We start from the raw sequence: 13,205 nt of genomic DNA on the forward strand, positions 1-13,205 counted from the left end.
TGCTCAGACTAGTGGTCCTTGTCTTCAGACAGGAGGGATGGGTTCTGGTCTAGGAGGAGGGAAACTTCAAGTTTCCCAGTACCTCAGAAGAGAGTCGTGGATATCCACAAGGAGGGCTTCCTGCCACAACTGCAATTTGAATTAATATAAATTGGTCCACTGTAAGTGGCATCCCATTTTGGCATCTTGCATGGATGGAGTGTGCTTTATGGGTGGCACTTGAAAGTGTACAGCTATTTTTATTCTCACAATTTGTCCTCTTTTTACAGCACTGTAACATGTTCTTTCAATATAATATTAATGTAGCTGTGAAGATATCAGAATTAAAGAAAAAATTAGCAATGCATTGTACAATACCTGGAAGTTAGAAGTGCTATGGAATAGGAAACCTTGAGAGTCTGTGCCTCAAAAAAAAAAAAAAAAAAAGCCTACCACCCTATGGGGAAGAAACATTAATTTTGCTGAAGTTAATGTGACATTTTTAAGTTAAAAAATTATACTTTTCCAACCATCAAAAGAATGCTTCTATTCCACATCTGTGTTGCCTTGCTAGCCAGCTTCCTGGGTTTAACAACAGTTTTGTCCTTCCTATCCAACTCCCTTTAAGCCAAATAGTCATACTGGAAGCAGTCAAAACACAGTGTTACCTACTCTCCAACTATTTATGAGTCTTGTGATATTTAGGGTTTGTTTTTTTTTTCTTTTTTTAAACAGCCTCACCTCCTGGAGTCATGTGAATGTGAGTTTTGGCTTTCATTAAGAAAATTTGCAAGTTTCTAGCCTTCAGAGAAAAACTTGAGAATATTACCAGTGGCACCCTAAAAGCTCAAAAACCAGAAAAACAGAAAACCCAAAACGCATTAATTAAAAAACAAAAAACAAAAAAAAAATAGTGATTCATAAGGCAATATCATGATTTGGGTTGTAGATATAATTTTTGAATGTTTAAGGGTTGGCAATATGCAAAGCAACATTTGTTTCTGAGAGGTTTAGTTAATTTGGAGCTTTTCCCTTACAACTCCTTAGTTTTCTGAATGACAGGAGATTACTAAGGAAGTTCCTCTTTAAAACCATCCAGCTCAGGTTCTTCAACTCAGCATTTGTATCAGGCAGTTCACTGGTTAACAGTCCACTATATGCCATGAGGAATACACCAGTTCACCATATGTGGAACATTGCCTGGTTGAGACTACTACCCACAGAAAACAGAAGGAAATGTTGGTCAAAAACACCTCTGTCATCTCTATGCCCAATAGGGTGACCAGACATCCCAATTTTAGGGGACTTGTCCTGCATCCCAACTTTACATAGGTTGGGACGCCCTTTGTCCCGATATCGGGACCATCCGGACCACGTCCTGCTCACCACGTCCTGGGGCAGCTCCTGGTGCCCACCCACCAGCAGGAGTGCTGTGTGCTGCAGGGGCGGGGCTTGCAGGCGCTGGGAGCAGGCAGAAAGCCCTCCGCCCTTCCCCGACCTGCGACCCTAGGAGCCAGACGACCTGCCTGCCGGATGCTTCCCGGGACGGAAGCCACTCCAGGTAAGCATCACCAAGATGTCCCACCTTGCCCCCTGGCAGGTCCCTCTGGCTCTTGGGGTGGGGGGGCTCTGCGTGCTGCCAGCGCCTGCAAGCCCTGCTCCGCGGCTCCAGCAGCTCCCATTGGCACTTTTCCCGGCCAATGGGAGCCATGGAGCTCGCACTTGTGACGGGCATAGCACGTGTAGTCTGGAGACTCCCCTCGCCACGCTCACCCTAGGAGCCAGAGACCTCCCAGCAGGGCCGGTGAGTGCGGCCAGGGAAGGGGGCAGGGGTGTGATGGTGAGTGTCTGGGAGGTTTGTGGGGGGGGTGCTGGGCTGTGAGGGTGTGGAGAGTGCTGGGCAGTGGGGGGGGGTTGTGTGTTTTGGGGTACTAGACAGTGGAGGCCTGTTTGGGGGTGCTGGGAAGTGGGGAGATCGGTGTGTATCAGGGCACTGGGCAGTGGGGCATTGTGTAGTTGTGGTAGTGGGGCTATGGGGAAGGGCACTGGGAGGGAGGGAGGAAGGGGAAATCTGTGTGTATTGGGAAACTAGCGAGTAGGGGCTTCTGTGTGGGTTGCTGGGCAGCTGTGGTGGGGCTGTGGGCAGGGGGCGCTGGGCAGTGTGTGTGTGTGTGTGTGTGCACAGCACTGTACATTTGTGGTGGAAGGATTGTATGAGGGTTCTGGGCATAGTGGATCCAGGGGGCGCTGGGCAGGGGAGCTGTGTGGCACAGCATGGGCCCACCCCCAACAGGAAGGGGCACTCTGGTAGCACAGGGCCAGGCAGACCAGTGTGCCTCTGGCTCCAGTCGGGGCTGTGCACCTGTGTCTGTCTCTTTCCCCCCCGCCCCCCGAGCTCGCCCAATGTGTCCTGATATTTAACTCTTGCGATCTGGTCACCCTACTGCCCAACCATTGTAACTCATATGTCATGTTTGCAATGAGCACTAATATGGAATGTAACAGCCTATCTGATTCAAATCTGAATTCTCAAATTTCACTTACAAAGCTCTCAAAAACAAACACAAGTCAGCTTTATCTTCCTAAGCTTGTGCATCATCAACCTATGTTCCACTCAGATCTATCACTGCAGTTATCCCATTTGTCCACTGAAGTTTTCCCAGTATCAAGTATTAGTAGTTCTATTTCATGATTCTGTACTCAGCTGTAGGCTGAGATTTTAAATGCTAATCACTTCATGTTTTCAAATGCAAAACTATAGAAATGTGTGGTTGATTATGTTATTAAATAGTGCTTAATTTTAGTTAAGTTGCCCTCAGGTGATTTGTGAAGAGCAGTACAGCGTTACTTATTGTGCATCTGCATTAGAAAATATCAAAACCAGAAAACATTTATTGGGTAACCTACTTTTTGGAGTAATCCATCAAAATACCAAATAATAAACCCACTATGAGATTAACATTTACTGTACCTTCTAATTATTGTAATCCTGAAAATACGAGTCACATTCACTCTTCAAACACACGTTTACACTATTATTTTATGCTTTTATCACTAACTGCAGCAATCTTAGCCAGTGAGCAAACAATACATTTCAGTTTCCAGTGTAAAATCCCAAACCAATGAGACTACTCATATGTACAGTTAAGCACATGCATGGCTGTTTGCAGAATTGGCTTTTAATAGCAGTTAGGTGCCTAAGTGCCCTTTTGAACACCCTTTCAGTCTGTTAAAATTCATAAATAAAACAAAATACCCCAACAGTAAAAATAGCAAAGCAAAAGAGTTGTTTTAATCTGTTTTCTAACTAGTTCTGTGCATTCTTGTCAAAGTTTGATTTTAAATAAATGAGCAAATGCTTTGGAATGAGAGAAAGGTTTAAACCAGGGGTCTCAAACTCAAATCACCAGGAGGGCCACATGAGGACTCGTACGTTAGCCCCGAGGGCCGCATCACACCCCAGCCCCCAGCTGCCCCCACCACCCACTCCACCCACGCCTGTGGGGTGCAGCAGGGGGTCAGGGGAGGGGGTTGGGGTGCAGGAGGGAGTGCAGGCTGCAGGAGGCGGCTCAGGGCAGGGAGTTGGGGTGCAGGAGGGAGTGAGCGGTATGGCAGGGGGTTAGGGTGCGGGAGGGGGCTCAGAGCAGGTAGTTGGGGTGCAGGAGTGAGTGAGGGGTGTGGTGGGGGCTTGGGGCAGGGGGCTGGGGTGCAGGAGGAAGTGCAGGGTGTGTCAGGGGTTTGGGGTGCAGGCAGGGGGCTCAGGGCAGGGAGTTAGGGTGCGGGGTGCAGGAGGGGTTCGGGTTCCGGCCCAGCACCGCTTACCTTGAGCGGCTCCAGGGTGGCAGGGGCGCACACTGGGGCCAGGGTAGGCTCCCTGCCTGCCCTGGCCCACACCGCTCCGGGAAGCAGTGGGCACCCTGTCCCTGTGGCCCCGGGGGGAGGGGGAGCAGAGAACTCCATGAGCTGTTCTTGCCTGTGGGTACCTCCCCCGAAGCTCCCATTGGCCATGCGTCCCCATTCCCGGCCAATGGGAGCTTCAGGGGAGGTTACCACAGGCAAGAACAGCTCACGGAGTCTCTGCTTCTCCTGCCCCGGGGGCCACAGGGAAGCGGCAGGCCGCTTCCCGGAGCAGCGCAGGGCCCTCAGCACCACAGGATTGGCAAATCTGCGAGCCAGATCCAAAGCACAGAAGAGCCAGATGTGGCCTGGGGCCATAGTTTGCCCACCCCTGGCCTGGAGCTAGGCTGGGGACGTGTCACGCTGGGGAGGGGATGGGGCGGGGGGGACTGCGGGGAGCTTGGCGGGCCGCAGGGAAGAACTCTGCGGGCCACATGCGGTCCGCGTGTTTGAGACCCCTGATTTAAACAGAAAACTGGGTTTTCACCTTCAGCTGCAATTCAGCTTTTGCCTTAAACCTCATTCTTCACAGAAAGTTTCACAAGTTCATAAATTGAACAATAATCTGAACACTGAGGAACAGAACAACAATTTTGGGAGGTGGGGGAATCAGGTAGGACACTAGTGGGTAAAAACAAGGCAAAGAGCTATACATAAAATGAAAAATTGTGCCACAATGAAGACTACTTAAAGTAAAAACTCTTTTCAGGATATTAGAACTCATTTCCTCATGTCCTTTTTTAAACAGCTGAAAGAGACTTGAGGAAGTGAGTCAAAATCCTGGAAGATGTTTGCACTACACTAAAAAGAAAAACAACATCTGTAAAATAACATGTGCATATATACATTGAGAAAGATAATGTGCAATGGCTTCTTCTCTCACGCATTTACCTTCATCAGTGGAGAGTGCAGGACAGCCCAAAAGTGATTACTGTCTCTCTTTACCAAACCAATAACATAATAGATCTTCTGTCATGTACTGTATATAAATGTTGTTGAGCCTCTTTGATGCTTTGAAATTCTTCTTTTTTCCAGATTTAGTTACTTCTTACCTTAAGATTTTTTCAGATTGTTTACTGAACATTCAGGGTGCAAAGAAACTTTTCTTCAAAATATAAATGCATAGCATTTTATGTTTAGTTAAACTGAATGATAGATTTGTTACAAAATATTTAAAATATTTTGAATCTACAAAGAGTTATACTGTAATTACAACAAATTTATATATGTGTTAAATTAAACAATAGAATATACAGAATGTAGAGGCAGCATTAGGCCACAGAACAGAACTGGAAGTCAAGCTAGGTTGAAATTCTTCCATTTACTTTGGTGGGGCTAGGATTTCATTACCAGAGTCTATTCTAGACTTTGCCCCTGGCTTACTGTTCTACCTTGGTCAAGTCACAACCTTTCCGCCTCAGTTTCTCCATCTGTAAAACAGAGTAATACTTACCACTCTTTGTAAAGGGGTAACCCCCCTGATCTACATATGAGCAAGGAAATATTGTTGAAACCACACAATTTGTAAGAAGTTACTGAAGTAAAATGAAAAGTATGTGAAGATTCACCATAGCCTAATTGTGTTAAGAGTTAGAATAATTTATGTCATTGTGTTAGAAAAATAGCACACAGAAATGTCACCAATTTGTATCAATAGTATTTCAATTGGATTTGAATATAAATCCTGCTTCTTCCCAAACCCTGCACATTCTCTGTTACACAGAAATGAGTATATCCTAGAGGAATCAAATGTAGGCACGTGATCACAGTAGTTTCCCAGTGACTCTGGCAGGAAAAGTACAGTATTGCACAATCCTTGACATTTCCATTCTGCTTCTGGCAGCGCTTCGGGCAACCAATATGCGCAGGAGACTCATACCTATACTCACCTATGTAGGGAAGGGAGGAAAATACAAACAGAATTGCTGGGAGATGGAGGTAAAACACACACAGAAATGGAGGGATGGGGAATCAAATAACTTAGCAACAGTCCATCTGAATTTTTAGCAAGCTCCCCCAGGGCTGGCAGGTGTTGGGAACATAATGGAGATAGACACGCACCTTCCAGGCAGAGGGCACACCTTATATTACTGTTTAATTGTATGAATAAGAGTGTTGATGGGCTCTGAAAGGAACCATGCCCAATCATAGCAGCAGAGTGAATGGGATGAGAGGATTTTCAGGAAGCCTGGGAGGAATAACAAAAAAGGGCTAGATCCACAAAGGGATTTTTGGCACCTAACTGCCACTTTAGATGCCAAAATGTAGATCCTCAAACACCCTGCTCATGGCTGCAGACATCTAAAGTCCCTAGGTGCCTAAATTTCCTCTGGTAAAGTCCCCCAGGCACCTACAAAAATCTGCCAGTGACCGTCTGCACAGTCACCTTAGGGGGGTGCCTAACTCATGCCTAAGCGTCAGTGCAATCCTGAAGCTGGCCCTGCCCACCTTACCTGTGCGGAAAACCAGTGGACACTGTCAGAAGCCGTTTACATAATCAGGCCTCACACAGTGACAAAACAGTGGAGGAAGTGATAGTTCCAGACCTGTTTATAACTTTTAGCCCAGTGGTCAGGGCACACATCCCAGATGTGGAAGACCTGGTTCAATTCCCCCCACCGCCCCGCAACCTGATGTGGAGAAAGGACTAGAATTGGAGTCATCACCTCCCAGGAGAGGACCCTCACCACTGGGCTGTGGGGTATTCTGGGAATGGTCTCTCTCATACTCTCCCATTAAAACTGTTCCGCTGCATATAAATAATTAAATATGCACAGAAGGAGGCCTGGAACCTGGGTCTCTCACATGGTGATTGCCATAACCACTGGGCTATAGACTCATTCTCACTCTTTTCCACAGCTCTGTGGTTAGGGCACTCTCTTGGGAGGCAGAAGACGCAAGTTCACATCTCTACTCCACAGCAGGCAGAGGGGGGAATTGAGCCTGGGTCTTCCACATTCTGGGGCTAAAAGTTATAAGGCAAGGTGCCACCACCTCCTCCATATTTTTAAAGAGAAAGTTTAGGTGCCTAATTTCAGGTGAGTGTTCATAGCTGTGAATCCTGAGCAGAGGGAGGCACCTCCCACCTGCCAAGACATAAGGCATCTGAGGGATAGGGCTTGGCATTTCTTATTGGCTAGTCTAGGTGGCTCCCTGTTAAGCTTGCTGACTTTTGTGGGTCCCATTCTTAGATGCTTAACTCTGTCTCATGCATTGTACAGGATGCCTGGTTGCCTAACTCAGGACTGTGAATTCTACTGGGCACCTCACAGAAGCTGTTGCAATGTTGAGTCCAAGTCCCCTCTGGGAATCTAACCTGAAGATTCTAAAAGAACATCCCACAAAAAGAGTGGATGAACTAAAAAAAAAAAGTAAAAGGGGAGAAGATGGCAATAAACTGAGATGCAGAAAACACAAGGACAGGGAAAGGGCACAAAATACCAGCAGCGAAGCGAGGGGACTGAAGGTTTAGTTTGGTACCAATTCATTCTCTTTTTGCAAAAGTCAGGGAGAGGCAGGGGAGGAGAGAAACTCTTGACTATCCGATAAAGAAATTAATTGTGATGTAAAACACAGACAGACACATACACCCCCCCACACACACACATAAACAGACACTTACCCAAAGACAAACATTTTTACTATAGTGAGTCTTACTATTCACTTCTCATCCCATTCTAATGCACTAATTCTTATTCACTATTCACTTCTCATCAATATTAGTAAATTCATCTACGGTGCCATTCAAAGCAAATAACTCCAGAAAATGTGTCTGAATCTAATCAAGTAAGTAATCAAGAGAAAGAAATAATCTCCCCTGCACCTTCTACTCCTTGACACAAGAGCCTGGATTTGGTGACCTTCAGGACATGTTGCAAGGCTGACCTGTTTTCCCAGGCTTTTCCTGAGGAAAGGGAGGGCTGATTTGAAGGTCAGGGACAACCAGATGACTACTTAAGGGGCTGGGGTCAGAAATGGTATCTGGAGGTTAGTAGACATTGGGGGAAGTTAAATGTAATTATCTTTTATATGCTTACAAGAAGTTTGGACAGTAACCTCTTGTGGGAGGGGTTGTTAGTTGGTTGGTTTGGTGGCCCTTTCGACCCATGTAATTTCTGTACAAAACTAGAGCACTGAACTGGTATTTCATAAATGTAAAGAAATGTGGGCTACAAACTTAGGCGAGGCCATGCTCAGCTTCATCGCACCTAACTTTTAAGTGCCTAGAAAATCACTGGGACTCAAAGCCTGAGTTTAGCACAAAAGCCAGCATGCTAGGTGATGCCTTGCCTAAACTAGCCAATGGGAGATACCAAGCCAATGGTTTATGCTAAGCCCCACCCTTCTTGAGACAGGTACCTGTCTGGGCTGCAGGGAGGCACCTCCCTCCACTTGGAATTCTCAGGCTTGGTCTACACTACAAATTTGTGTGGATATAACTATGTAGCTCAGGGGTGTGGCTTCTCCTGTTGACATAGCTACCACCCCTGTGTCAATGGGAGAAGCTTCACTAAGTAACACAGCTGCACCGGTGCAGCTGCAGCACTGTAAATGTAGACAAGCCCTCAGCTGCAACCCCTATGCCATTTTTGCAAGAAGCCAGGGGGGAGAAGGGCAGGAGGACAACCTCCCTCATAATAACTTTTAGCCCAGTGGTTAGGGTACTCGCCTGGGATGTGGAAAACCTGTTTCACATTCCCCATGGGAAGGGATCTGCTATTTCAAGTGAGTGCCCTAACCACTGAGCTATAGGAGACTCTGATGTGGGGCTCCCTCACTCATCCTGTTGAAGTTGTTCCACTGTGGCTAAATAATTACAAAATTCAATGCAGGAAGGGGACACCCACTCCCAGTGTGCTAACCACCAGGCTACAGAGTCTCTCTCAGCTGTTCCACTGTGGATACATTAAAGAATCATTGGGCCAGAGAGGGTTATCTGCAAGACCCCACTTTCAAGAATTAGGAGAGAAAAGTTCAACCACCTTTTGTTTTCTGTCACCATGCACTGCTTCTCTCCACCCTTAGCTTCAAATAAGATAAGGGAGGGAGGAATCAATTTTTTTAAGTGGTCAGGCTTCCAATTTTGATTCAAACAGTGAGCTGAATTCATCCCTGGTGCAACTCCTTTAAATCATTAGAGTTATCCAAGGGGTAAATTTATGCCACTGAGAACATCTGATGGCTTTTCCCCTACACCTCTTTTATTAAACATTTTGATGGGGAAATCCTGAATTTGTCAGCCTGATATATCACAGTTACTACACTGACAGATTGTCATCAGTAGCTTGAGTTGGGTTTGACATTGCCTGACCTTCTATACAATCTAAATCTGGATGATGGCAACTCCTCAGGTTTCACAGATATGCTCGTAGACAGAGACTGATTCTGCCACCTTTTTCATGTTGAGTACATTCTTTCTACTGCAAGTTGCCCCATTTATTTCAGCAGGACTACCTGCAGATTTAAGCTAAAACTCGGCATAAAGGTGATAGGAATTGCTAAATGCCTAAGTCTGAGTGACCTGTCTAAACAAAAGAGGGCAATAAATTAGAATGACAATGGCATGACAGGTTTCAGAGTGAGGAGCATACATATTTGCTGTCCCATCGGTACCATCAACTCAGTTCTCCAGTACACTAGGCACAGCATGAGTGAAATGACTTAAAAATCCACAAGCCCAGTGCAAGAACTAGAAAGCCTCCTTTAAAAGAGGGCTTGACAGGTATTCTAACTTAGAAAGAACAGGTGATTAAAAGTTTGTCTCTCACAAGACTGACAAAATGCATAAATAGGTTGACTAGGAGATGCTCTACTAAATACAGTCATGTAACAGTGCCCTCAAAATCATCTGTGTAGAAAGAATGAAACCTGTGACATCCCTGACGACTACATTTCACTTACACCTTCGCCTCTGCTGCTGGAAGCCGGACTCCTCCTCTTGAAAGTATTTCTCGTTACCATTTCTACTGTTTAACAGCCATCTGACCACAGGGACACTTTGTACTGATTACGAGATAGTTTACTGCCAAAACAACCCAACCCGGGCAGATGCAAGACCCCTCCCCCACCGACAGATAATAGTTCTCTGAGAAACAAAAAAGGTGCATTAAGTACTAACACTCCTTTCCTGGATGTGGTAGCCAGACTCGCACGCCTGAATAGGAAATACTCTATTACCAAAAAATGCAGCTGCCATTGGCTCGGGAGCAGTGATTGTTTCTGCTTCCCTCACAGTAGCCCATTCGGACACTGCAGGAGCTATCAGGCTACCGCGCTTCCCCCTCCAAAACCAGTGCAAGCCTGGCTTCAGGAAGCACTACAGCAGCATGACGAGACTTGGCATTGGAGGGCAGCAAGGAGAGCTCACGCGCCTCCAAAAATCGCGCTCAAGCTATTCATTGGCAGGACACGCTCTGCAAGGACTTGCCAAAGTTCGTGCAACTGAAACTCAGGCCAGTGGTCAATGCAACGCAACAAATGCAACCCGGCCCCCTGTAGCAGGAGGGACCGCTAAGCAACGCGAGGAACCTGTCCTCTGCGTGAACCGCTGCAGCGCCAGAGTTTTCACAATAAACACAGCTGGTGCGGCGACCTGGTCGATCTTTATCAATGGAGTGAGGGTAAGAAAGCCAGGCGCACCTTCCTTCCCCGGCAGAGGCATAGGTGCTGAACTAGGGGTGCCGGGTTTACAGTTTGGTCAATGGCTCTCAGTACCCCACTCCTCCCCCCACACACAAATTGTCCCCGCGCTCCTAGGCAGATGACCAGAAATAACTGTTTGCAATTCTCCACAAACGCCTCCACGCACCCCTGCGCTGCCACCCACCCTGCCTGTCCCAGCGCTGCTCTGGAAGCTGGGGTGCAAGAGCTTTGCTAGCCCCTCACCGGCGACTGCGCAGCCCAAGTGCCAGCGGGCGCAGCTGCTGAGTGCTGCCCCTTCCCTCCCCGCTTCTGGGAGCGGCGCACCGGCTCCCCTTGCACACGACGCGGGCCGTTGTAGCGCGGACCCCCCTCCCGGCAGCGGCTAGACCACGCGGCGCAGTCCCACCTGTTGGAAAGCTCAGCAGCAGCACAGCGCCCGCAAGCTCCCAGGCCAGGTAAGAGCCTTTCATGCTGCCGCTGCGCCTTCCTCGGCGCCGCGCTCCTCGCTCCCCGCGCGGCCACCAGCCTCCCGCGCGCCCAGACAGCTCCGCAGCAGCCGAGTGCGGGAGGGAGAGAGCCGGGAGCGCACAGCCACCGCCACCCCCAACCTGCTCCTCCTCCAGCCACGCCTCTGCCCTGGCCCCCCTCCTCCCGGATCCCAGTGGCGGGCGGCTCGGGCAAGCGCTGCCCGCCGCTCGCTCGAGCTTCGCGGCTGGGGGGCTCAGAGCCCCCGAGTCTCACCCGGTTCCAGGACCTCCCTCCCTTTCAGCTGATGCCAAGGGCGGGCCAGAAACTCTGCGGGGTGGCGCCGTGTGTCAGGGATAGGGGCACAAAAATTAACGGGAATTGGCTTCATACGCTAGAGAACGGGGGAAAGTGTCCCGGGAGCCCGCCTAATGCGCCGCATGGAGAAGCGACCAGCCAGCAGCTTGGTCATATATTTAAGCCTCAGCACTCACAGTAAACTGAGGGCGAAGGGCATGTTAATAGGTAGGATCCGCGTCAATCCTACGTGTAGCCTCCCTGGGACTTTTCTTTTTTTGTGTATAAATATCTAATGTATTCAGTATAGTGTTTCGAAAAATAAGTTCCCATCATCTCAGAATACAAATAAAACACTTAACTGTAAACTCAGCCTGTTACAGTACAACAACTCTATACCTTAGATCTCTTTGGTTGGGCCATAAGCACAAACACCTTTGACCATAGGCTTTGTGTTCTAATGGTGCAGTAAAGACTTCTGGTTATTCTCTACTCTAATGCGTACATTCTGTAAAGATTTAATCTTTGTTGTAATGCACAATAAACCCATATTGACTACAGAAATAACTGGTTAGTTCTGGACAAACAGTACATGCAGCAAAAGAATGAATACCCTTTGAATGCCAATCCTGAAAGCCAAAAGATTCACATGCTCCTTGAGTGTAGAAATGTAAGAAGGTAGTTTTAAATTATATGAAATACACCAGTGTTAGGGCAGGATTGGGCCCTAGAAAGAGAGCTCCTTCTTTAATAAAAAGAGCTACAGCTAATCAGAGTCACTTTCCTTTAAGCAAGAACCTGTCATACTATGGGATCAAATATCTCTGCCACAGTGAAAAAAGGGAGGAAATTCTTTACAGAAATAAATATAAATATGCATACATAGATACATTTTTTGTATTTTATAAAAATAATTACATGCTGGCTAATATATAATACGTATATATACCTAAACATAGACATAGGTGTTTAACAGCACTGAAATTCCACTCAGCTTGCCCCCCATAAAAGTATCATAGAGCGATTGACACTAGACAATCAAGACAAAGCCCTACTAATACCTACATGCGCTCACATGCAGCAAGAACTTTTATATACTATTAGACATCCAGAGAGAGAAAAGACACACTTGGGAAGTGTCAAAGAAAACTGTCAAAAAATGTAAAAAAAAACCCAAAAACCTTGTTTATTTTCCATCTGGATGTAGAGAGGGAGATAGGACAACTTTTAACAGGGAAAGTACAACCAGAATCAATGTGGACTTTTTAAATTTCAAGTGTGTCAGTAAAGATCAGAAAAGTTATTGAAAGTAAGTTATTCATTTTCTTTTTTTCCAAAACTGTTAGATTTTTCCAAGGTTAACAGCATTGTCCCATATGGTCAGTCATTAGATCAAAGTCTTGTCTTGCATGTTTAAAATGGCTGTCTAAATTTCTCTGTTTTCATTTTAGACAACTAGTCTCTATTGCTGGGCAGATCCTGCCTTTGCCTGCAAAGGAGAATACATTTTTTAAATCAAATAGCATTCTTTAAAATCACATTTCTCACTAGGAGTCAGCCTCAAAATTAATTTCAGAGGGGAGGGGGATTTTAATAACCAAACTTTTAAAAATTTCAGTACAAGTCTATTCACTGCTACTGAGGAAGAGGGTATCTCAGACTCCCTTTATATCTAATTTATAAAATGCTTATTAAAGGCCATTGTCCCTATGATCTTAAATCAGTATTGCCATTTTAGTCAAAGAGTTTTCCAGATGTCAAAAGCATAGATACAATCTTCACTAGATCTTTAAAAACTATAAAAACTATATCCTATTCTTAAAGATATGTCTTGTGTTAACACATCCATGGTACCCTATTATAAAAATTGTCCTATAAGTAGAAGCTTAAGCAGAAAATGAAGGTTCTAAACTTCTTGATAAAAC

At 46.3% G+C, this 13,205-nt stretch overlaps 1 protein-coding gene across 2 annotated transcripts in view; it reads right to left on the reverse strand.

The window, feature by feature from the left end:
- The window catches only part of KIT (KIT proto-oncogene, receptor tyrosine kinase), a 79,947-nt gene extending 68,851 nt beyond the window's left edge, over positions 1-11,096 (reverse strand). For both annotated transcript variants that reach the window (XM_048848284.2, XM_048848283.2), the window contains exon 1: positions 10,925-11,096. In XM_048848284.2, coding sequence (XP_048704241.1) covers positions 10,925-10,988 — 64 coding nt within the window. In that variant the 5' untranslated portion in view covers positions 10,989-11,096. The remainder of the gene's footprint in view (positions 1-10,924) is intronic.
- Between the last annotated feature and the right edge of the window lie 2,109 nt (positions 11,097-13,205).

Source organism: Caretta caretta, chromosome 4, assembly GCF_965140235.1.
Source record: "Caretta caretta isolate rCarCar2 chromosome 4, rCarCar1.hap1, whole genome shotgun sequence".
Taxonomy (NCBI): domain Eukaryota; kingdom Metazoa; phylum Chordata; order Testudines; family Cheloniidae; genus Caretta; species Caretta caretta.